We start from the raw sequence: 25499 nt of genomic DNA, 5'->3' as shown, positions 1-25499 counted from the left end.
TGAGCAGACACCTGAAGTGAGGGAGTGAATTAAGGGGTATTCATGGAAAGACTGACCAGATGGAGGAAACACTGCAAAGGCCTGTAGACAGAGGTATGTTTGTAGTTACTTGATAACGGCAAGGCTGTGCAGCTCAGTCAGAGAGCAAATGGAGTGGTACGAAAGGTCTGGCTTTGGGGGGTGAGGGAAGAGGTGTTGGCACATCACATAGCGTCTTTTAGGCCAGGGTAGGAATTTCACAATCACTCTGAGATGGGAAGCCACTGGGAATTCTGAGAAGAGGTGCAACATCATTAGACATGTTTTAAAAGGATAATTCTTGCTATAATGTGGACACACAAGGGTAGAATCAGCCTTATGTCTTATTCCTAGTGCCTCCCTCAACTAGATGAATTACCATATTAGCAGCTAGTGTCGACTGAGATCACATGTGCCAAGCATATCACTTAATCCTTGAAACAAAACTGCAAAATAGCTATTACAAATAGAAGGGAAATTTTAAATAGTCTCAGGCAAGGTCAAATAGCTTGTTCACAGCAAAGAGGTAATAAATGGCGGAATCATAAAACAAATCTGCCTGATATTAAAGCGCGGATTTCTTCCACTACAGCACGCAACATACACTTCCAAGTCAATAAATTTTGGATCAGATCTTTTTAACAATTTAAGTCTTTGCACATCTTACTCTCTGCCTAGAGTACATACCCTTCCATCCACAATTTCTTTGATGGCAAACTTGTTCATTTTTCTAGATCAACTCAAACATTCCCTCCTGAGTGAAATCATTCCTGATTCTTCCGGCCACTTGGCTGTTCCATCGTCTGCACCTTAATAGCAGTGGCTCCATCATTTCTCAGAAACAACACTTACCTGGTGGTAGTGGCACTGTGTCCATCTATACATTTCCACCATGGAGTTCCTCATGATAGTCGTATGTTATTTGTCATCATCTCTCTCACCCCTACTACCTTCTCCTCCATCCACCTCCACATGGAGCCAAGTAAGTGCTGGTTGAATGGAATTATAAATTACCAAAGAATCACGTGTACATTCTTTATGCATCCACTCTGTGCATCTTGGGCATCTGGAGCCAAAATTTTTTTTAATGAAAAAAACTCACCAAAAAAAAGATAATATAAGGTGATAAATGTATTAATAAGATGAAGGCTATCTTTTCACAAAATGTGTATATCAAATCATCATGATACACACTTTAAAAATCTTACAATTTTGCCAATTATACCTCAGCAAAGCTGGAAAAATTACGGATGGCAGTAAGAAAAAAAGTAAATGGATGTTAACTAGACGTATACACAAATGTCAAATCATTATGTTGATTTGAAATTAATATGTCAATCACATCTCAATATAAAAAATAATAAAGTGCATGTGCTAAGAGTTCTGCTGTTAAGTAGGGCTCTGGGTCATTTCTACAATACAAGCTCTTAAACACCAAAACAGGGAAAGCTAAACAGCATTCAAAAAAAAGTGAGACAATTATGAACATAAAACTTTGCCCCAAAAATGTAGAAACTGGAAACAGCCTGAAAGATGGAATGTTACTTTTGTTGGTTTCAATATTAGGAAGACTGAAAGCATTAGGAAGACATGCCTTGCATGTGAAAGGCAAAAGCAGGAAACCATATTCAGTATCTTGTAGTAACCTATGGTGAAGAATATGAGAACGAATGTATGTGTGTTCCTATGTGACTGAAGAAGTATGCTGTACACCAGAAATTGACACAACATTGTAAACTGACAGTACTTCAGTAAAAATATACTGAACATTAAAAAAAAATTTTAATATATACAGAAGATATGGAAAAACAAACCATGGCATAACTGAAGCAATATGCTACAAAACAAAGCATTCCAATTGCAGGAAAAGCTCAATTTCCAGAACCATTCAGATAAAAGTTATGTGGCCACCATGACGAAAAACAATTGAAGGAATGCACTCTACTCCTATTTCTGATATTCTGATTTTCATTCATATGACTCCAGAATATTTATAATAGTCTCAGATTTCTAGTTCAGAACTGTTTTCTTTTACAAAATTATCAAATTAATTAATTTTGAAAATATTGGTCCAAAGTTTCTTATTAGATTTTCTAAATGACTTGACATTTTTGCTATTTCACCTTTATGCCAGGTTCTTGGCTTGGACAGGCTACGTGGTATACTGCAAAACAGGGAGGTCAGAGGTAGACAGGTGAAGCATTTATTATTTCCCTTATGTTTTCTCCCACAAAAACCTTTGTAGAACCTGATGAGTTTCTGTGCCAGCCATCAATTTAGTCTCTCAGCTCCAAATTCACCCTGAAGGGGTTCAGCTGCTGTTTTCTGGCAGCTCCACCATCAGTAAACAAGGTGGGTATGAAGATATCCAGTGGTTGTCTGCCGCAGTCGCAATCCCAGAATGTATGGTTCTCCTTGATGACCTCACAGACCTGGCCCAGGCTGGTGATCACCTCTGACCTTTCCAATACAAACACCTTATGCTCTAGGTGTCCTGCCAGCACTGTCCAGCATGCAGACGGATCCCTCACTCCCTCTACAGGCCCACACACCCACTCACCAGCTGCAGCTTCCCTGAACCTTGGACCGTGGATTCCTGCTGGCCTAGTTACTAAAAACTAAATCTGGTCCAGGCAAGCCAGTAAACTTCTTTGCCATCCAGTGGGCTGCAGCCACACCTTCAACAAGTTCTGATCCCAAATCTTAGATCCCTCTTACAAGTTTGAACTTCTGTGGATACTCTCCCTTAGCTCTGGGGTACCAGAGAGTTCTCCTGTATCTTTTATCCCTTTTGTCATAGTTAAAACTTTTTTATATTATGCTTCCCTTGTTTAAAATCATGATGTGGTTTCTGTTTCTAGACTGGACCCCGCATGATATAGTTTCCCATGAAGCCAGGCTCAAAAAAGCAACACAATGAAAACCATCCAATGAAAGTTTCCCTAGACTTAGTCTTAGATCTGTAAAATAGCTCATGTATCTGGTGCAAAATATACAAAAACTCAAAAAATATTAAAGTTTTGGGGGCTCAAGAGGTTAGAAAGCTTACAGCCAAATCATCCAAAGTACACAAATGTTGCCCCACTTGATATACAGTATCATCAGAAAATAAATAACTCTCCCAAAATAGGTTTAATTTACCTCATTTTTAAAAAGACTTGCAGGATATCACAATAAATAAAGGATGTTTCTCCCATCTTGAGCTTATGACCTTATACAGACTTTTGAATTATCAATTAACACTTTTAAGTTTACATGTTTCTAGTTATACATCGTAATGTAAGAGACACTATCAAGGAGACAAAACAAAATCAATCATCTAATTTTTTTGAGACACTTTCTCCCCGAGAGAAACAATGTGCTACAAGAGGCATATCCAAAACATAAAACAAGAAATGTAACAGCTAAACAAATGGTGGGAGAAGGAAAAAGGAGAGCCAAACTTCCAGAGTCTGGAAGGTTAGAATGTTTGGAAAAGGAAGTATAAACTCTGTCAGAGATTTAAAGAAATAGCAGAGTAAGTTTTAGATAACCAGAATGAAAGAAAACAGAGTGTTTCACGTACAGGAAATAATATGCACAAAGGTGAGAATATACATAGAAAGTTTGGGAGAATATGAGTAAAGCAATTTAGCTACAGCAAACTTGCTGAAATAAATCAGTAAGATTACAGTGGTGGTGTGTACAAGTGTCTTGCAAAAACTAATCAGGCTGTCTTCGGGGGTATGGACTGAAAATGAAGGGAAGAACGTTTATGGTTGAAATAGGTATCAGGAGGCATATGGACTAGTCTCAGTTAAGGTAATAAAGTTACTACACTGTGAGAAAAGTTATTACACAGACAGATCTGGTCTAGGGTATGGACAAAGTAGAATAAACTGGGAGGGTAAAAAGCTAAGATGATGTTGTTGTTGTTGTTGTTGTTGTTGTTGTTGTTGTTGTTGTTGTTGTTGTTGTTGTTGTTGTTGTTGTACAAAAAAGGAAAATGACCTTAGCCGCAGATGAATTTTGTCCCCCTTCATGCTACTTGTTTTTTGGCAAGTTTACTTCTTGAGGGTACTACCAAAGAGGTTTTAAGACATAGTGAAAGGTGGGACAGGAAAAAAAGGATACAAATTCAAATCTATAAGTGATGCCATATATTCAAAAAACAGGAGGAAAAAAGAAATCTTGTCATGATTTATCTTCAGGCAACATTTTGGTAAACCACATACAATTTAACAAGACATTATCCCAAACATTAAATACAAAATACCCACCAAAAACCACACTTACAAATTTCAAAAACAAATAATATAACTAGAGAGACAAATAACTGAAGACAGAGTTTCTCAATTTGGTCAGAAATTTCTACAGAGCGGATATAAACTGTCCCAGAAAAAAAAAAGTAGAGTTACTGATAGTAAAGAACATTTTCACACATTCATCACTTTCATCCCTAGATCTCAAATAATTTCTGGAATTATGTTTGTCAAATTTTTTTCATACCCAATTAAAAATTTGAAATGTCTCATTAAATATTTCTATTTAACATTTTTCAATATACCTAAATGAAAAAAAAAAAGGTTGATGAAATTTTATATTCGCAATGCTATTTCTTAAATCTAATTGTTCTCATTATCTGCTCTATAAATTCCCAACTCAGCAAGTCTCAATACTGTTGCTTCCTTTTTTGTCTCTGGAAGTCTCAAAATAAAAAATACTGAAATATTTCAAATGTAGCTAAGTAAATCAATACCTTAAAGAATTAATTAAACATTTATCATTTCCATTTTTCTTAGCTGAATCTCCTATATATTTCTTTGAGGCTGGAGTTAATCATTCAGATAAAGTTCATTTCCCTTCTTGCTAAAAGACTTAAACTTCCATATTTAATACAAAGGAAAAATACTTAGGGGTCAGTATAATCAAGTTCCTTAAAAAATTTATATTAACAAAACTGTGTAACAAAGCTTTATAACAGGCTGACCTTATATAGTACTGGAGATATGTTCTTGCAAATGAGAGCCTTAACCAAGTCAGTGCTATTCAGTCATTACAGCATAATCCCTTTGGAGATGCTTTCTAAAGGTATACTAAATACATTACGTCTGATCAACATATAATATGTAATTATCTGATGCCTTTGTCTTCTCTGCCTTTAGAATTTGTCTAATACTGGATTTCACTGGAACAGGATTAAAATCTATCTGCATTTTAGACAACCACACTTTAATCGTCAAAGTAATGCCTTGTTGGACCGTATGCAAACTATTTGTCGTGAAGCAGAAGACCATAATCAGAAAATAGAATGTTGGTGGCAAAAACACCTCCACAGAATAAACAAAACAAACGTATTAGCAAGTGATTCTCAAACTGGGCAAAAAGAATCGTACAGTGACTCTGACTCACCAAGCTGGGAAAAGAAAACAGACAGGATTCATTCTACAGCCTTCGACAGGTAAGTTCTATAACCAGGGTCTTATATAATGCTTTAAATTGGGAGGGAAAATTATGTACTTAGAAATCCTTTCTGACAGTAAAGCTACTTAGCAAAAATGCTGCCATTTGGTAGTATATACATATACCGATATTCTTTAACTGCATCAGGCTTCACCATGTCTCACGACTTACTCATTTTTGTTAGTAAAGATGCTTCCTGCTTATTAGAAGCTAACTTGTTAAAAACTGCAAAATTACAGAGCTCTGTTTGGTTCCAGCTTGTGACAAACCTCAAAGACTACAGATAGCTTTCAAGAAAGTTCAGCAATTACAAAATAGCTTTAAAATAGAGAGAGGTGCTTTCTGACTTTCCATACTCATTTTAAGTTATCAAATTTCATAAAGCAAACAGTTCCTATCTCATAGTTTTTACTAGTTTCAGCTAACCTCAAAACTTAAATCTGAAAATAATGTAATATCAAAATAATTAAATTCTCAAATATCCCTCATCAAAATATTTTGTAAACTCAAGTATCATCAAGATCACTTCTTAGAGTGATTCAAAGCAATTAAATGAGGTTTTCTTGAATTTCACAATATGAAACATTCCTTTTAGCACTGCATCAATTAACATGACTTGCAAATACAACATATTCTTAAATGTCTGCTTTATGAAACTTAAAAGGAACACATTTCCATATGATACATGGTAACAATTCTGATATCCCTGTAAGCTCCTTAAAAGTGGATGCTAACTTTATCAAAGTCTATTTAAGAGATTTTGGACAGAAACCAGGAAAAATTTCTTAATGATCCAGAACCAGACAATAAAGTGATAAGGATGCTGAAGGTTAAGTTCACATAAGCTTCAAGAACGGAAATCACCCCCTTGAGACATTAGGCATTTGATGATAGCCTGAAGACCAAAGTTAGATCAGGACACACAGTGTGGGTCCTGCCAGTTCACATTCTGGTATTTTGCCACAAAATGAAGATAGGCCACAAAATTTATGGACATTTTCAAGTTTGCTTTTTAAAAAAATGTTGGAACTAATCACAGAATAACATACGGCTTAAAATTATTTTGTCAGGTTAAGCATAGGAAAAAATACATTTTCGTTTTGTGGTGATTATTTATTGGTTAGACTTTTATTTTCCTCTTCACATTTTCGGTGACTGTCTCCCACTGGTATCATCAACCAGGTCTCTCAGGCGAGATAAATGGTGCAAAGCCCTTCATTAAAAGGTATAAAACACATTATAAACCAATATTAAGGACTGAACAGGCAATGCAGACAGCAAGAAATGGTGATAACATCGTTTATTAACTTCAAAATTAGTAAGAAAAATAAATTTATAGAATATTCATATGACATAACTGGCCAACTATTAGGCAACTCTAAGTCTAGCTGTTTATCCACCAAATAGTGAGGTCTCACTGGTAACCCAGACATCAATGCTTTCTAATATTCCCTTTCTTCAACTGTTTGCTGATAGACAAGTGAAAGTTAAGTAAAAGACCACACCATGGTTTAATGTTTTTATTCAAGCTATGAAAAAGGACTTTACACTAATATATGTTTTTATAAAATGAATTTCAACTTACCTGTATTTTAAATGTATTGTCTTATTTTAAACACAATAAAAAGCAGCATATATTAGTAATTAGAAATTCATTTTAATGTTTTCATAGTTAATTCAACATAACTGGTTTCCTTTATAATCCTACATAGTATATTTTATGCATTTAAAAAACGATATCAGGTAGAAAGGAGAGAAGGGGAGGGGAAGGGGGTGGTATGATGGGAAGGAATTTTAAAAAGCTAAGCAGAAATGCAAAATCTTCAGTCCCCCCCCACCTCAACTACACAATCAGTTGGCAGTTTCTTTCATTTAACCTCTTCCTGTCCTACTGAGAATAAAACAATCAATCTGCTTAGAGAAAATGTTATCAAAAGTGATTGCTATTTCAAAGATAAGTATAGGGAGCAGGGAAGGATAAAACTGTAGAAGGAAATTATTCTTGATTTTCTTCTCTAAAAAAGTGAAAAAGCAACTATTGGGGAAAACATCAACTTAAGGGTTACGTTAAAACACTGAGTAGTCATTCACCTTAAAAACTAGAATTTAAAAATTCATTTTTTATTGTGACAATGTATCTATTGATAACCTTAAAAACTGATCAACCCACAGAAACTCAGTAACACTGATTATGTGATGGCAATTTAGCTATATTTCAATTTCCTCATTGGTATCTTTCATTTGTTTTCTATTAGTACTACTATACTGGCTATTCTCTTAAACACTATGTTTACCGGCCTATATTCAGCCTAGTATCCAGCAAGAACTGAATGAATGAAAGACTTTTCAGAACAACTTGCCTATCACTTCTTAGATTGAAGCAAAGTATGAGTGCACTAGAACAAAGAGAAATCTTTGCTTTAGGGTCATGTTTTACAAGTCCAAGAGCTAATTCTGTCTATTCCTCATATAGAATGAAGACTAGAAAATTGAGCAGGATGAGATATGAGAAATAAGACAACTTTTCAGCTATCATTAAGTTTGGTCTTCAGCATGACATTTAGCATTGAGAATTACAAAAGCTTACACATTCATCTCCAAATTGTATGTAAGACAACATATCCCAAAGCCAAAAACAAATTATTTTTGGATGGCTACAGACTCTGCAATGAAAAATTTAATATGTAAATGCATAAGACAAAGCTGAGTAGTACAGGGATACAAAACAATTACAGCTGTGATTCCTACTAAAAGCAAAATCCCTCTAGAAAAACATTTCAAGCTGCTATCATTCATTTATACTTCAGATCCAGAGTCTTTCTCAGTTATTTCTAATGGGAGAACATAAGAAAAATGAGTGTCCAAGAGAGTAAATAGAGCCCATACTAAGATCTCGGAGTTTCCTAAGGCTAATGAAAGATATTTTAAAACTGGTTAGCAACCCAAACTGTTAAAAACAAAAGTAATTATTTAAAGAACGAGGAGAAACATAATAGGACTTACCCTAGGAAAAGTCATTAAAGCACCCAAGGTACAAGCTGTAACTTCTGAAGGAGTCTACTTAATATTTGAAAATATGAAAAGATGACCATAACCCTAACCAGAACATTTTGCAGTCTAGAAAGAATTCTGAGACTGAATTAATTTTAAATTGTCCTTAAAGCAGTCAATCTAAAGACTAAGTGGGAAAAAAATGTATTAATATGCTTTTCTAAGTCTAAACTTACTTCATAACAGTACAAGTGCTTTACGGATAATATTTTTGAAATGTAAAGTAAAAGCCAAATTAAGAATGCTTCAGCTAATCCAACAGAATCAACAGCTAAAAGCCATCTAACAAAACATGAATCTTACTCTCTAAAAATGGCATTCTTTATGTAAGCAAGATTACTGATTGTCCAAGCTAGAAAAAAGTTACTATTAAAAAGTTATAGAAAATGATATAAACACCTACAGTCAGTATCAATTTTTCTGGTCATTTAATGACTTACGGCCCAGGCTTCATTTTCACCAAGAAAAACATCCTCCAGAAAACACGTTTAAGTCTGTGACACAAGTTCAGTATCAGTGCTTTTAAAAACCACAGAAAGCTTGAGGTCATCTACTTTAAATTTTAAAACAGAGCGAGGTTTCTATCCTAGATAATCAATTGAGGCATTGCACCTAGTCTCAAAGGCTAATGCACCACTATCATTAACGAGAGGTGTGCTAGGTACACAGGCTACAGAATCACACTGCCTGGTTTGAATCCCAGTGCTATGTTTTACTAGCTATGTAACCTTGGGCAAGCTACCTTACTACTTGATTTTTATTACCTGATCCGTAATATGAAGATAATACCAGTACTTTCCTCACAGGGTTGGGAAGAGCATATGAATTACATACAAAAGCACTCAGAACATAAGCTACTTGGTAAATGTCCAATAAATGTTAGTTATTAGTATCATTATTCACAGAATCCTACTAGATATGAAATGCTATACCCAAGCACTACGGCAAGCTACAAAGAAATAACTATTACTTCTACCAGAACACTACAAATTAAGTAGAGGGGAGAAAAATCATACCTATATATATACTTTTTAAACTATGAAAACAAAGGAGACATATATAAATATGTATCATGACAATTAGAGTTTACATGTCTAGTGTTTCACTTTTCCCCCACTTCTTTAGATAAGAGAATCCTAAGCAAATTCTGAAAGGACAAAAGGTTGACAGTATTTTAGTCCCACTTACAGCCAAGTAAAATGGTGTTACAAAGCAAAAAATTTTAATCTTAGCATTTCTCAAGCTCAGTAGTCCATCTTTTGTGGGAACTTCATATTTATACAACCAAACTCATAAAATAAATACTCTTCTCTTCTGCCAATATCATGACTATAAGAAAGATCTGTATTCTTCCCAACTTTTTTATTCAAGATAATGTAACTAAAAAAAAAAGTAGATTAACACCTTAAGGCATTTAGACCTATCTTTATACTCAGGACATTATATCCATTTTAGATTTCTGTGGAGAGATGTCAAATAATAATACATTTATGATTATTATATTTCTTCTAAAGGGAATATATGAAGACACATTTCACAAACAAGTTGTTCTTCCAGGATATCCACACCAATACAGCAGTATCTCAAATTGTTAGTATTACTCAGAAATGAAAAGAGAATTTCTCTAGGCCATTCACATCTATTGTGTTTTAGGTGTCCAAGGTTATCTTATTAAGTCCTAAGAACATTTTACGTAGAAAATAACACAAGTTTTAGGAAAAACCTCAGGATTAAACAATATGCTCCAAGAAGCTTAAATATGCCTAGAATATCTATTCTTATAACTATTTAATTCATCCTGTAACTTTCTGATTTCAAAGAGACAGCTAAAATGGATTTGTATCCATAACACATCCAGAAATTAAGAGAGAACACTTACTTTTGAAGTGACTTAGTAATCGGAACCATACTTTCCTTCAATTGTAATTTAGAGAAATCATCTTCTGATACCTATTATTAAAACACCAAATATAACAACATAGTAAAAATATTACATAATTATAAGCTTAAATACTATTTAATACGTGATTAATAAGAACCTTAAAAAATATTGTCTGCATTTCCAAGGGAATAATTATAGCAAATAACTTTCAGTAAAGCATTAAATAATATACTTTTTTTTATTTTCTAAAAATACTACAGCTACAACTTAGAGTCACCTTTCAGCTGTCCTAAAGTATGCTTCTAAATGTTTGCTCAATAAAAATCAAATCTCGGCTTGAAATCATGACTTTACTGAATAAGGTTATATCTCAAGAATGTTTAAAAGAAGATGGAGAAGGAGGATGGATTATACTCAACATGAATGTTATGATCATTACACTGTATAGAGAAAAATTAAGAAATACAACTTAAGTGAGTAGGCTGTGACAGTCCCAAGAGCTGATCGACTCATTTGTAGTGAAAACTGAATTTCATAAGGATCTACTGAATAACAAAACAAACAATAACAATAAAAACATTCATTAAGTGTTTGCCAGGTATCAGGTTTCTACCAGGTGTCATGCACTATAATAAGTACTTCTACAATTTGTCTCAATTTGTCTTCTCAACAATCTCATGTCAGAGAAGAAGAAACTGAAACTAAAGAGATTAAGTAATCTATACAAATACTGCACTTGCTAGTAAGTGGCAGAATTAGAATTCACTATCAGACTTGGGAAAACATACATTATGTTTATAAACACTATACTACTGTGAGGAAAATTCAACCCCTAGGGAATAGCAGCCCAAAGCAGAAACAGATTCCCAAATTCCTAGGAAATATACAAAAACACAATGGTTTTAAAATAAAACTTTATATAACTGTATTAAGAAGAGTCAATAAACACATGATGACAAAATTAAATTTTAGATGACAAAGGTAATGTGGAGAAGTTTATTGCTGAAAGGTTTTCCAGGCCACCCCAAATATGAATACAAGAAGCTAGACTATACTGAGTAATTTCATAAAACATTAAAAAGTAACTCTTACAATCCTTTCATAATATAGCTGGAATGTCATCATATACAAATAAGATGTTAATCCAGCAGTCCCACTTCTGGGTACATATCCAGAGGGAACTTTTAATTTGAAAAGATACACGTATCCCAATGTTCACAGCAGCACTATATACAATAGCCAAGACTTGGAAGCAACCTAAATGTCCATCGACAGATGACTGTAAAAAGAAGTTGAGGTATATTTATACAATGGAACACTACTCAGACATAAAAAAGAAAAATAATGCCATTTGCAGCAACATGGATGGACCTAGAGATCGTCATTCTAAGTGAAGTAAGCCAGAAATTGAAAGAAAAATACCGTATCAGTCATATGTGGAATCTAAGAAAAAAGAAAAAGAAAAAAACAAACAGACTCACAGTCATAGTAAACAATCTTATCGTTACTGGGAAAAGAGGGTGGGAAGGGATAAATTTGGGAGTCTCAGATTTACAAATGTTAGCCACTATGTGTAAAAATAGATTTAAAAAAAGTTTCTTCCATATAGCACAGGGAACTATGTCCAATATCTTGTAATAACTTTAATGAAAAAAAATATGAAATGAATATATGTATGTATATGCATGAGTGGGACATTGTGCTGTACACCAGAAACTGACACATTGCAACTGACTGTACTTCAATAAAAATAAATAAAAAATAAATAAATAAAGATGTTGTATTTATAACCATAAACTTAACAGAACAATCCATTCAAGGGTACACAACTGAAGAAATCTAATACTACTAAATTTGAATTACTTTCCCAAAAAGAGAGTAACAGTATAACTCTACAACATGTGTTATATTACCATGCTTATTAACATAAAACTAAAGGTTACACTAAAAAAGATCAAGAAAGAAATCTTATCTTTCACAGATCTCAATTTACATTCGCAGATTTCAATTCATAAATTAAGTTCATGCTTACTTGTTTAACTTCTCCTTTTGATTCTGTGATTTTATTCTGATTAAAACTTTCTTGCACTGCTTGAAGATTAAATAACATTTGTTTCAGAGCTTCAACAGGACCATGATGTTTCCCCCCAGAAAGGGTACAGCTCTAAAGTTAAAATAAATGAGTGATGAACCATCCAAATTCAGAAGTGGAAAAGTTATATCTTGTATTATTTTCCCACAGTAGAAAATCAATGCAAAAATCCAAACAATACATGTCGATAAAGTGCTTTAAAAAATCAAAATTTTAACTCATCAACCTCCCCTTACCCAGTTCCTAGATGGAGTCACTTAAAGACAGTCATTAACAATTTGGCATATCCTTTCTAGTCCTTGCTCTTTTAAAATTAATAGTACATGGTGCGGAGAGTACAGCTTAGTGGCAGAGTATGTGCTTAGCATGCACTAAGTCCTGGGTTCAATCCTCAGTACCGCCATTAAATAAATAAACCTAATCACCCACCCACTAAAAATTTTTTAAAGTGAGCACAATTTTTAAACATTAACAGTACATGTTTACATTTGCAATTAATTCATTTAGTATATTTCAAAGCATAGATTTTTAGAACTGAAAGGTCCTCAAAGAGTAGGTAAGCCAACATGCTCCTTCCAAGTGTGTAATGAAATCAGTTATCAGCTGGGCAAGGACTAGAATTTCAAATACAGTATTTTCTGCACACTTTTAAATGTTTTCACACAAAGAATACCAGTTTTTCACCTCTTTATGGACATTCCTTGCTATCTAAAAAACATTCATACCTCGATTATCACTGATCTTACCTGCATCCAAAGAAGGCAACAGCACTTAACCATAAAAGGTGGTCAGTTAAGAGAATCTGTACAGGGTATTTTTAAACTTCTTTTTAAAAATCTTATCTTTATTTTTACATATTTCAAATGAATTGCTGTGTCCTGATAACTATCCACAAGGTGGCAAATAGGCCTCTTAAGATGTCTATAATTTAACATATTCAGCATAGACAGTATAATATATACAAAGTTAAGCACAATGGCTAAAAAGATTTTAAAGACACTCAAGAGTAGGGTATAAGAAAGAAAAAATAAGGTGTGTGAATGTAAAATGGTGCAGCCACTGTGGAAAACAGTATGGCAACTCCTCAAATAACCAGAATTACCATATGATCCTACAACTCCCCTCCTGGTTATACACCCAAAAGCAGCAAAAGCAGAGATTTAAGCAGGTATCTGTACACCTATGTTCATAGCAGCATTATTCATAATAGCAAAAAGGTAGAAGAAACCTAAGTGTCCATCAACAGATAACTGGATAAACAAAACATGATACATACAATATTGTGTTATTCAATCTAGGAAAGGAAGGAAATTTTGAAAGATGGATACAACAAACCCTGTGGTATGACTGGAATCAGAAATATCAGTATGAACTCATGATTTTATACCTACATATAAAATATACATATATAGACATAGAAATATGTATGTGTGCATGTGTGGGTTAGTAAACATTTATGCTTCCTAAATCTGCCTGCTGAGAAAGTCTAGAATAAATATTATAAACTATAGTTTATTTATATATTATAAGATATATTATAAAAATTATAAAATAAACAAAAAATGTAAGTAAATAAGTAATAAGTAAATAAACAAAACTCAGTAGCCATAAGCACACCGAGTGTCTAGATCTTAGTTTCTAAACACTATTTTCCAATAAAAAGAAGCATGGTTCCTCAGAAAGGTGCTCAGAAAAGGACAGGGACATGTCAAAAGGACACAGGAGTCAACCTGAAGGAACTCTTTATGACCTAAACTGGAATAATTTAAACAACAAAATGAGTAACAATATTTGATTATAAACCTAGAATAAAAATATCCACGAGTCTCTTTTGACATAAATATAATTTATATTTATAAAAAATAAATGAGGTAGAAGGAACTATTCATTACACAAGAATTTAAATTAATGCAGAAGACAAAATCCACCAACAGATACAAAAATTAGTGGATGAAAGTTTTGAGACTGCTTACATAGTCTCAAAATATTTCCCATAAAATATTTATTAATTATAAGTGGAAATCATAATTTTACTAAAGAGAAAGCCAGCAGGCACCAAACATTCAAGACTAACATCACAAGTATTAATGTTATTATAATTTTATATTTTATACAGCATTGTGTTAATATATTGCTAATGGGCTGAATGTTTGTGTTCTCCTAAAATTCAAATGTTGAAGCCTAATCCCAATGTGATGGTATTTGGAGGAGAGCCTTTGTGAGATAATTCGGTCATGAAGGTGGAGTTCTCATGAATGAGATTAGCGCCCTTATAAGGAGAGACACCAAAGGCTTGCTTCCTCTTTGCTCTCTGCCACATGAGGATACGAGAAGATGGCCATTTGCAAACTAGAAACAAGATCTCACCATCTGGACTTCTTAGACTCCACAACTGTGAGAAATAAATGTATGCTGTTTAAGCCATTTGATGGCGTATGGCATATTTATTATAACAGCCCCACCTAAGACACAAATCAATATTATTAATAATAACAATATATCATGAACCTTCTGATACGATGCACTGAGGAAGGCACAGCATGATTTCTGTTGCATTCTTGCCAAAAGTTCATAACCTCTTTCTAATCATCATGAGAAAACTTCAGATAAACCCAATTAAGGATCATAAAAAAAAAAAAAAAAACCAACTGACCAGTAACTCCTCAAAACTGTCAAGGTCAATGCAGGACAAGGAAAGACTGAGGAACTGCCACAGACTAAAGGAGATTAAGGAGACCTGACAACTAAATGCAGAGTTGGATTCCGCATTGGATCCTGGAACAGGACATTGGTAGAAAAACTAGTGAAATCAGAATGAGGTCTGTAGTTTAGGAAACAGTATTGTGTCTATGTGATCATTATACTATGATATATGAGATGTCAGCATTAGGGAAGCTGGGGGAAAGGTGACAGGAACTATCTGTATTATTTTTGCAATTTTCTGTACATCTAAAATTATTTAAAAGTAAAATACACCGTGGTGGTGAGAGTTTCTGTATGGACAGGAGAAAAGGGATCAGTTAGTGTTAAACAGTCATCCACCTCAAACTTTATAAAAACTTCTGCAAATCTGTTCCTCTACCAGTGCTCCTTGCCTACATAAACAGCACCACTCAGTCCTTTTGTTGCTTGGCTCAAACATCTTGGAATTATCCTTCAAATCCATTCTATCTCCATCCTACCAGGTCTATCTTCAAAATACATCCCAACACTAACTACTTCTGACCACCTCCAATGCACTCACCCTAACCCAAGCCTTCATATTTATAATCCCTATCCTCAAAGATTGCAAAAGCCTCCTAACTGGGTCCGCTGCTCCTTCTCCAGCTCTTTTCAAGCCTATGTTCCAAACAGCTGCCATTTTGTATTTCAAATGTAAATCTGATCATTTCATTCCTCCAAAGTCTTCCAGTGACTTCTCATCTCACTTAAATAAAATGAAAAATCTTCATTGCATTGCTTACATAGCTACATGACCTGATCCTCGTTACCTCTCTGTCTTATCTCTTAATTACTCTTCCTTGCTCACTCTGACTGAGCTACAATGACTGGACTTTGATATTCCTTAAACATGTCAAACACATTTCTGCCCGGGGTTTCTGCACTTACTATTCCTTCTACATGTAGTTATTTCCTGATTGTACACGGATTATTCATTCATTTTAGGTTTTGGCTCAAGTATCAGCTCACTAGAGAGGCCATTCTTAACTACTCTAGCTAAACTGTACACTCATTTCTCTATCCCAATTAATTTTTCTTCATTACATTCATAGGACTCCCTTATATAGTACACATTATATTTTTGCTTAGCTTATCTTTCTAACTTGGAAAAAAAAATCCAAATGGCAAGGATTCTTCTCTCTTATTCAGTATTAGGAATATAGTTCCTAGAAAAGTAAGTACTTGGTACAAAAATATTTGATAGTTAAGCTTCACTTACACAGCATTGCTGTAGTATTTTATATAGAGCTCTAAGGTTGGACATATTTTAACAGCCTCTACTTTCTCCAATAAATTTCACTTAAGGAAAAGATATATTTTATTAAAACTTTCATGGAATTTTTGTTTTGGGTGTTCAATCTCTCAAATATTCCAGATGTTAAGATCCCAAAAGTATATTTCAATATTTAACAGTCATGGCTTATATTTCTAAATCATATTATATATCCTTCCTTATGTGCATATATACACATTTACACTTTATTTTAGGGCTACTTGCAAGATGCACATATGCTGATTTTGTAAAACTGGATAATAATTCTATTTTAAATTATAAACATGTATAATTGCATTTTAGGAACACAACTCAAAATAAGCAACCTCTCTATGGGAAAATATAATTTACCCCATAAGGATCTGTCATGTGTCTTCCAGAAAAAAAAAAAATTGTAATGACAATTTAGGCTCCCTGTAGAGTTCAATTCCAAGTCCCTCTACTTTAGAATACTAAAATAAAATTATCAATAATTCTAGGAGTGATGGTTTTATGGATTTGTGTTGGGGAAGAAGGGATCTGGGTCATTTTTTTTGTTTTACAGTACCTAAATAACTTAGAAATGTCTATATATTAGTAATAAATCTTCTTTTAATTAATTAAAATGATTTAACTTCACCCACCTGATTATCATTGTTTAAAAAGTCTTCAAGGAACTCTTTAGGATATTTTGCCCTTGAAGTTTGTTGAGGATTATCATCAGCGTTAACAGGAACAGGAGATTTGCTAAATAGGATTTAAGGATACAGGACAGCAACTAAGTTCCCAATTTATAAAAATTAGACAGTATATAACTGATGGTTATCACTTAAATAAAAGTGGTCAACATGAAATAAACATTACAGACACAATTCATATTGATACTGCTTGGTAATTTCTTCATCTTCTCCCTAAACTGCTAACAGAATCCAACCTCCCCTATCTCCTTGCTTCTCCTTTAAAGCTTTAAGAAAAAAGATAAAGACACTGAAGACATTAGTCTTGAACTAAACAAAAAAGCCTTCAAATATAAACATCCTCCAAAAGCTCACTTGTTTGAAATAAGCAGTACATTTTACCAATTAAACATTGTTAGTTACTTAATGATAACACCCAAAACCCCCACACGTATATAAGCATTTCTACTGATGCTAATTACATGCTCTTCTACATCAAGGCAACAGACTTCTCTTCCAGAACTGGCGCTCACATAGAGGACAGATTAAAGTGAGAGAAGAATCAAATGAAATTTGAAATAAAAATTCTTGAGTTCAGATCCCAATCCCACTTGCCATATGACTTCACATAGCTCATCTTAACTTTAGTTTCTACATTTGTAGTCCCACTTATCTCACAGAAGTATTGCATAAATTAACTCTATGTGCCTGGTCTATGTTTAATAGAAGCTCAATAAATAACAGTTTCTTGATGTTCAAGGGGAAGGCAAGGACATCCCCAGGAAAAGTAAAAATTTTCCAAAACCAAATTCTATCAGTCACTGAGAATAAATTCATTCTCTCTTATTTACACAACAATGTAAGATGTGTTTCTAACTCAAGTACTCAGATATCTAAGAACCCTCTTACATTTAAATGGCATAATGCTAATTTTTTTCTCAATACTTAGCAGCACTTCATTATTGACTCATTTGATTTGTAATTTACTATGAACCTTTTCTGATTCTCAAGTAGTCTTTTCTCCCATTCTTTACCAAAGGAACTTGTACATCATCCAAAAGGCATTTATATGATTAAAGAAGATGGATGCTGGATACAGAGGTATTTATTATACTATTCTTCTACTTTTGTATTTGTTTGAAATATTCCATTACAAAAGGTTAAACAAGGGACAGGTATAGCCCAGTGCTAGTAGAGCCTGCGCTTTGCATGCCCGAGGTCCTGGGTTCAACCTCCATTAAAATGAATGAATAAAGAAATCTAATTATCTCCCCTCATAGAAAAATACAAAACAAAACAAAAAAAGAAGTTAAACCAAAAAAAACCCAATTACTCAGTTGTGGTTATTTTATCTTTTAGCACACAATCTTAAGTACTTCCTAGTTAATTTTGTTTTTGATGACAGAATGATAATAATTTGTCAATATCACACTGAAGTCAGGCCTATTTCTTTTTCTCATACCATCATTAAATTTATATAAAACATACTCATCATAACATGAATTCAATCTTCCAAAAATCACCTACTGTATATAAGATACTAGGTCAAACCATTGATAATAATAATTATACAGGTCAGAAATTACAGTATCCAGTTATAAGATACATTAAGTGTATTAAAAAATTTTACTCTTAATTTAAGCATCTCTGATATTATTTTGGTTCAATTTAAAAGCAAAGTATTGTAGCTATGGGACTTTACAAATACAGATATCAACTGGTAAGAAAATAAGAAATTAGTAAGTATGAAGGATAAGAGAAGTTTAAGAATTAAGTGAGCTAATTATTAATTTGAGTTTTTCTTTTTTTTTTTTAAGATCTTATTGAACCAACAATTGAGAAATGAAGCCAAAACAAACAAAAAATATTCTGGATGATCATCAACACCATTACAAGTTACAAGAGAGCATCATAAGTCAGAAACTGTCCTAAGTACCTTATATGTATTTTCTAATCAATTGAATCCTCACAACCCCTAAGTACAAGAACTTATACAAAGTAGAATTAATTTGTACAAAGTATCAACAAGGAAGTGACAGAGCAAAGATTCCAAATTAGAATTAAAGTCAATGTCTACATTCAAAAAAATAAGATGTTTAACTGAGAAGTAATTAAAAAACAGATCCCGGAATTAATAGGCTCTGTCTATAACAGAATGAAAGTTTAGACAACGGAAGATAATAAATTATCAGAACCTAAGGCAGGATGTAGGGTTACCAAAGATGCATTTCTGATGAATACAGAGGTAATAATATCACTAAGGAAAAAAGCTTTCCTACCTAAACTCCCGATTCTTACTCTACATGCACACACATGACTAGGTAAATGCTTTTTAAATTATTCGGAGAAACTATGTCATAGAAAAGACAGGCACACAAACAAAAACAATCTTAGGAACTACAAATATTTACTATACAAGAAAAGGTACCATCATTTATGGAAAATAATGACTTACGGAAAATAAAAACGTAAATAAAAAAATGAATACATCTAATGTGTAGAGAATATAGAGGGAGTAAAAAAAGAAAGTCACAAGAATTCCATAGCCTTCTCAATCTGCAAAATAGTTGCTTTTGGTTCTAATTCTTCATAGTAAATATATATCAATATTTTATAGTGCAACAAAAGAACCATGTAACAAAGACAGAAGTTATATAAAGAACCTAAAGTTAAACATTACATCATCTTGCGGTAACAAGTGAAAAATGCAATTGAAAGCAAGCAACACTGAAAGCTATGTTCTATAGAATTACCATGTTATTATCATTGTTAATTATCATTAAGTCATTTAAAAGATAAATCAGATGTTCACATGACATTCTTCATTTGGAAAACTAAACAGTTTTTCCATTGTAACTTACTTACAAAGTAACAGGAATATTTTCCCATGATCTTTCTGCTTCAAGTTTATCTAATGAACAAGGACTGTCATCCTTTTTCATAGACTTCGGTAATTCTTCAGTACAATCCTCTAGATTTCTCTTGGCCTTCAGGATAAGCAATTCAATTCTGTCACCTAATTTAAAAGATAACATTGATTCTTTAAGAAAAGAAAGAAATGCAAAGCACGGCAAAATCTCACAAAGGCAACAAGAATTCAGATAATTTGCAATATACAAATATCTAACACAGAAAGCTTTGTTTACATGTGACATCTGTTGTGACACAAAGAAAAAAAAAACATTTTCTAGTCACAAAATGCTACATAAGAGACTGTAAGAGTTCAAAACAGATACATCACTTGATCATTACATAGAGAATATAACATAAAAGCTCCTAGATGTCAGGTCAAATTTACAGCAGTTTCTTTTGGTTCTTAAAAACAAAACAGAAAACAAAACAATTACCACTGAATGGCTTTTTGGATCCTGGGAGAAGTGGATTCTCACACTGGCATTGGCTATGTTTTGAATCACATTTATATTCATTAACTAATCCTTTATCATCACTCAAGGAATTTGAAATGTTTGAGGGTTCAAAAGAATATTCAAAACCATCTAATTTATTCATTAGCCGAGAAGTTCTTTGTGCCTGGTAACTATGTCTAGGGGAACACTGATCTTCTTTAAGTATTTTATAAATCCTTTGACCATTTGTATCAGGTAGCAAGTCTTGATTGTAGAGCCAGACTGGGTATTTGAAATCAGGTATACTAGTTATCCCTGAAACATCAAGGTCAGATTTCTGGCTTGTGAGCCACCTTGGGTAATTCTTTTCAAGATTGTGTTCTGAACTGTCCCTAAAAGATGATTTCTTGGAAAAAGATAAAGATGGTACAGAAATGCATTTATGAGCCTTATTCACAAGTTTTGGGTTTTTTAGCCTACCACATTGCTTTCCATTTATATTTGTGTATACAACTGGAGTAACTATGTTATCCTTGCCCATGAGAGCAGAGGATTCTTGAAAATTTTGATTCTTTTCAGTGACAGATGAACTCAGTCTTCCAATGCGTTTCTTGTTTTTCTTGCTACTTCGGTGACGTGATCCAACATAAGTGAAAGAAAATGATCCATCTGCTGGGAGTTTTAATAGTTCATCAGTTGTTAGGCTAATGGAGTCCATGTCATTAATAGTCTGTTCTCTATAGGGTAAGGACAAGGAGTTTTTTTTGTCATCAACATTTTCAAAAGCTGAAAAACAAAGCATAGTTCTGTTTATCTCCCTATATCACATACAAAAATACTTCATTAATTCAACAGTAAATGAATTAAGAATTTAAGAATGGTGTTTGCTGCTTTCCCTTTATCTTCACTAGAGCTTTGAATAAACGTATAAAAGGTATAGGTTGATGAAACAGGATGTGCCCTTCAAATCTCTTCAATTTAACTAATTCCTACACTTTTCTCTCAAAAAGTGAAATTTCTCCTAAATTTTCATATGTTCTTTAACATTTTTCATCTTTTCTTCAACTTTTTTCTAGATATACCCGATGCACTAATAACATTCACATTAATATTAGTCACTTAACACTGGCTGCAACATAAGAAAAAAACATGTCATTAAACTATATGGAAAAATAATTTGCTTTCTTGCCTACTAACCTTGCAATAACATTAGCACACAGAGAACAGCTGTTCAAATTCTCCTCTTGTGGAATATATTGCCCACATCCTTCTAAGAATAGTATGTAAACTCATTCCACACTAGAGGCCATTCTGTAAGCACTCAGTAAAGTGTTAACTGGGTTATTAACAAATGCATTTTTGAAACTTGTCTTCATGGAAACCTTATCACGGAAAAACTGTTAACATCTTATGAATATCACTGTCCCACAGAAAACAGATCAGGAAGACTGATACAGCCCTAATCCATCAATTGGAATTGATCAAATATACATTCTGAAAGACTGAGATTTGTTTAAAATCCTTAAGCTAATTAATGAAAGTTAGAACCACCTAGTCAATGGTCTTTCCGTTACACTATAATAGAATTGCTTAATGGTTTAGGATACGCCACCTGCTAGTATTAGTTACATTCATCAGCTTCCTATCCTCCAAGGTCAAAAGAGGCTCTTAAATAAAATTTAAAAAATAAGGACACAAATGAACTACTTAACTCAGATGACTGATTTCTTGAATATGTATAAGCACAATCTGACTGTCCTTTATGACTGGATTATCGCATTCTGTTGATTCTTATTTTGTGGTTGGCTATGTTCCTTTGATAACTTTGTAAGCTTAAAAAGTTAAAGCTCTAATCTGTTCTTAGAAACAATGATCAATACACATATATAAACTAAAAAAAATGTGCAATATATTGTATATGTGTATTTACATGCAATATAATGTATATTTGCAAACTGTAAAAATTCTACCTAATAAAACTAGAAAAGAGGATCTTAGCTGAAAAATTCTTGAGAACTAGAAAATTATACAATCATTTAAGAAATATATCCAGATTTCAATATTATAAAAGTCATTTTTACCACAAAAGAACAAGGCTGCCACACAACTCTCAATATGCTTTAAATCAGTAGGCAAAAAGAATATAAAGAATAAAAGCATACCATGGTTTGGTTTATAAATATAGTTGGAGAATTCTGGCATATTGGCAGAATATTTATCAATGTTAATCTTTCCAGTGCTTGCACCAGGATACATTTGGCTTAGGTCAAAATCATCAATATAGGCCTGTAGAGCCTGAGATGCAGAACTGTACAGTTTATCCTTATACTGAAAAGAGCCATCAGAGTTAGATGAATTACTACCACTCAGGCTGCAGCTTGCTAACAGAGAAGATACTGAAGATTCCCGAGAACAAACTCTGTGTTTTGTACTTGATCTTGCCATGGCTTCCTCAAAATGGGTTATTTCTATTCATTTCTCTTAAAAACAACTGTAATACAAGAGCAAAAGGTTCCAATTAAAAGGAGTAATTGCCTTGTCATACACAGAGAAATTATTAAACATGTAAACTTTTATAACCTTCTTTAGAGAATAAAATTCATTATAAATTATTTTTAGGTAAAGCACATAATAGATTTTCTATTTTAATTATTCTGAATTCCTTCATCTTTGATTTAGAAAACATTTATTGAGCATCTACTAGGTACCAGGAATTGTGTATACAAAAATTATCTTAGACTATGCATAGGAAGTACCAAAGGAAGAGTACTCACTTTTTTTTAAGTCCTAAAAACCACTGGTGTACAGTCTTATGCTGATGTGGTCTATGACATCACAATACCTAATATTCCCCTATACAAAATATTTTTCAATTCATAAGCCTACTAGCATGCACTGTACATAGCAGGTAATGGATAAATTTTTTAAAGCATCAAATGATGTGATGGAAACATAAAGGAAAAATGGAGAATATACACTCAACGTTTTAAATGCCAATATGTAACTTTGGCCAACTTCTTCCCCTAAAAGATTTGAGAAAACAAATTTACAATATTTACCTATAGAGAAATAAACTACAAGTCTTAAGATAAAATAAGCTACTAAAATAACACTGCTAATAATCATTTTCTGACATACATTTTTTGTACTCTCCTCACTATTTTCAATTCTTACGTAAAACAGATTCAGCCCATCTAAAAATTTGGAAATTGCCTTAATGTATTCATCTGTTTTTCCATTAAAATTGAGAGAATTCCTGTCTACTTTAATATAGCAACAATAGGATCTGTATTTGAAAACCTAATAAATAATAGAATAAACAGGCACTACTTCAGTAAATAATACGACGTTCTTTTAAAATTAAATCAATGATTTCTTAAGTAAAAATGAAAGATTAGTGTCTAGGACTTAATACATGTTGTGAGGTAAAATTAGTATGTTTAATTTGGGCTATGATGTTTAAGTTATAACTGTCAAATTTGACTTTAAAAATATTGAGAACGTTTTCCGTTTAAGAAGAAAAGACAGTAAAGTAAATGTCAGAGCTGACAGCAGTCAGTGGAAGCAGCAGCAGACCATAGGATAACGGTTATTTAGCCTGACTTCCCTGACTGCTGTGACACTACTGGTATACCTCTGAAGCAGGGCTGGACTAAGTCAGCTTTGCCCCCTCCTCACTCCTCTCGCTAATGACTTTAAATTTTCTCAAGTAAATATTGTTTGGATAATAAAATTGACCAAAAGTTTCCTCCCTTATTCAAACACAGTATGGGTTACCGATTTTATTTTTTTATTTCACAAAATCTTAAAAACAAAAACAACACCCTAAAAGGGAAAGCTGCTGGATTACAGTTCTCAGTAAATGGGCAATAACATTTAGTTTAATTCACAGGAGACAAAAAGAAAATCCACAATTGAATTTTTATTGTTTAAAGTTCCCTAAAATACACAAAAGTAGAAAGAATAGTTGAATAAACTATGCACTCATCATCCGGCTTCAATTACCAATACACCCAAACATCTGAGCCACCTACTTCTCCCCACTTCCGCCACAGAATTATTTGGAAGCAAATTCCACGTATCTTACCATTTCTTCCGTAAACACTTCCGTTTGTATCTCCAAAAGAAAATCCATTATTCCGACGAAAAGAATGTTAAACGAGTGGCCTGAGATTTCTATTACCTTTGATGCAAAAACAGAATGCTCAGCGTTAAATAACCCACGGGAATAGCTCACAGGAAATTAAGAACAACTCTTAGAAATAACAGCTCTGTGACTTATGTTATGAAACTTAACATGTGTTTGCTCCGCAGTAAAAAGACAAGAATTAATGGCCCTAGAAAGCGAAGATCGCTGGCGCCCCTGCAGCAGAGCATCTTCGGGTTCAAAGCCTCGGCCCGGAACTAGGAAACACCTGCCACGGGGATTCCAGCACCCGGGGGAGGTCACAGCCTCAGGCTTCTCACACACCACGTGTGAGGCAGCAGGAGTGGGTGCAGCCGTGGGTGAGCAGAGTTTTTCCGAGGCGACGGCTCCTAAAGCCCAAGACCCTCCCTCCCCGCCCGCTTCTATCGCCGAAAGTGCCCTGAGGTCCACATCGGGTCCCATTCGTTCCGTACCGCGACCCTCCCCCTAAAGTTGTCCCCTTTCCACGGGGACCCAGAGGGAGATGCCTTCTTCCTCCCTCCCTCCATACTTCCCTTAGCACTCCCCTCGGGCTGTCAGAGGATGGGGCGTCCCTCGAAAATACACCCCCTCTTGGGGCCGAACTCACCGATGAAGGCCCGAAAAGAGAGAAAAATGCACGTCCACAGCTCTCCACCGAAAGCCTTGGCCTGTCACCAGACGGGAGACGCGACAAAGCATCCTCGACCCGGACGCCGCTCCGCCTCAGGCCCCACTCGCTCGCAGCTTCCTCCGCCGTCACAGCTGAGCGCTACGCCCGCGCTCGCTTTCAAACTGACCCAACATGGCGCTGGCTTGCGGTGCGCATGCGTGGCGCGAGGGGGCTGCTGG

At 34.0% G+C, this 25499-nt stretch overlaps 1 protein-coding gene across 2 annotated transcripts; it reads right to left on the bottom strand.

The window, feature by feature from the left end:
- Nucleotides 1-1781: 1781 nt before the first annotated feature.
- On the bottom strand, nucleotides 1782-25452 carry C30H18orf54 (chromosome 30 C18orf54 homolog). Of its 2 annotated transcripts, none has more exons than XM_045521522.2 (9): nucleotides 25258-25452; nucleotides 24570-24665; nucleotides 22645-22973; nucleotides 20963-21268; nucleotides 20001-20151; nucleotides 17103-17205; nucleotides 12426-12557; nucleotides 10391-10461; nucleotides 1782-6673 (listed from the first exon to the last, which is right to left on the bottom strand). In XM_045521522.2, the coding sequence occupies exons 3-9, from the start codon at nucleotides 22925-22927 to the stop codon at nucleotides 6601-6603; spliced, it is 1119 nt and encodes a 372-aa protein (XP_045377478.1). In that variant the 5' UTR covers nucleotides 22928-22973; nucleotides 24570-24665; nucleotides 25258-25452; the 3' UTR covers nucleotides 1782-6600. The 2 variants fall into 2 exon arrangements, with proteins under 2 accessions (XP_045377478.1, XP_010959644.1); XM_010961342.3 differs by having other exon boundaries at nucleotides 20483-21268; nucleotides 25258-25451.
- Nucleotides 25453-25499: the final 47 nt, after the last annotated feature.

This window comes from Camelus bactrianus, chromosome 30 (assembly GCF_048773025.1).
Source record: "Camelus bactrianus isolate YW-2024 breed Bactrian camel chromosome 30, ASM4877302v1, whole genome shotgun sequence".
NCBI lineage: Eukaryota > Metazoa > Chordata > Mammalia > Artiodactyla > Camelidae > Camelus > Camelus bactrianus.
The sequence above is the reverse complement of the archived record's forward strand: the minus strand, read 5'-3'. Positions and strand labels throughout refer to the sequence as shown.

What these genes read in the sequence shown, in the direction of transcription:
- C30H18orf54 (XM_010961342.3), bottom strand. Translation starts at nt 22,927, where the DNA reads ATGGCAAGATCAAGTACAAAACACAGAGTTTGTTCTCGGGAATCTTCA. An exon ending in ATCCAAAAAGCCATTCAGTG is followed by an intron (nt 20,152 to 20,482) that starts GTAATTGTTTTG and finishes CTTTTAAATTAG; the next exon opens with GTGACAGAATTGAATTGCTT. An exon ending in TTTTAAACAATGATAATCAG is followed by an intron (nt 12,558 to 17,102) that starts GTGGGTGAAGTT and finishes TTTTAACTTTAG; the next exon opens with AGCTGTACCCTTTCTGGGGG.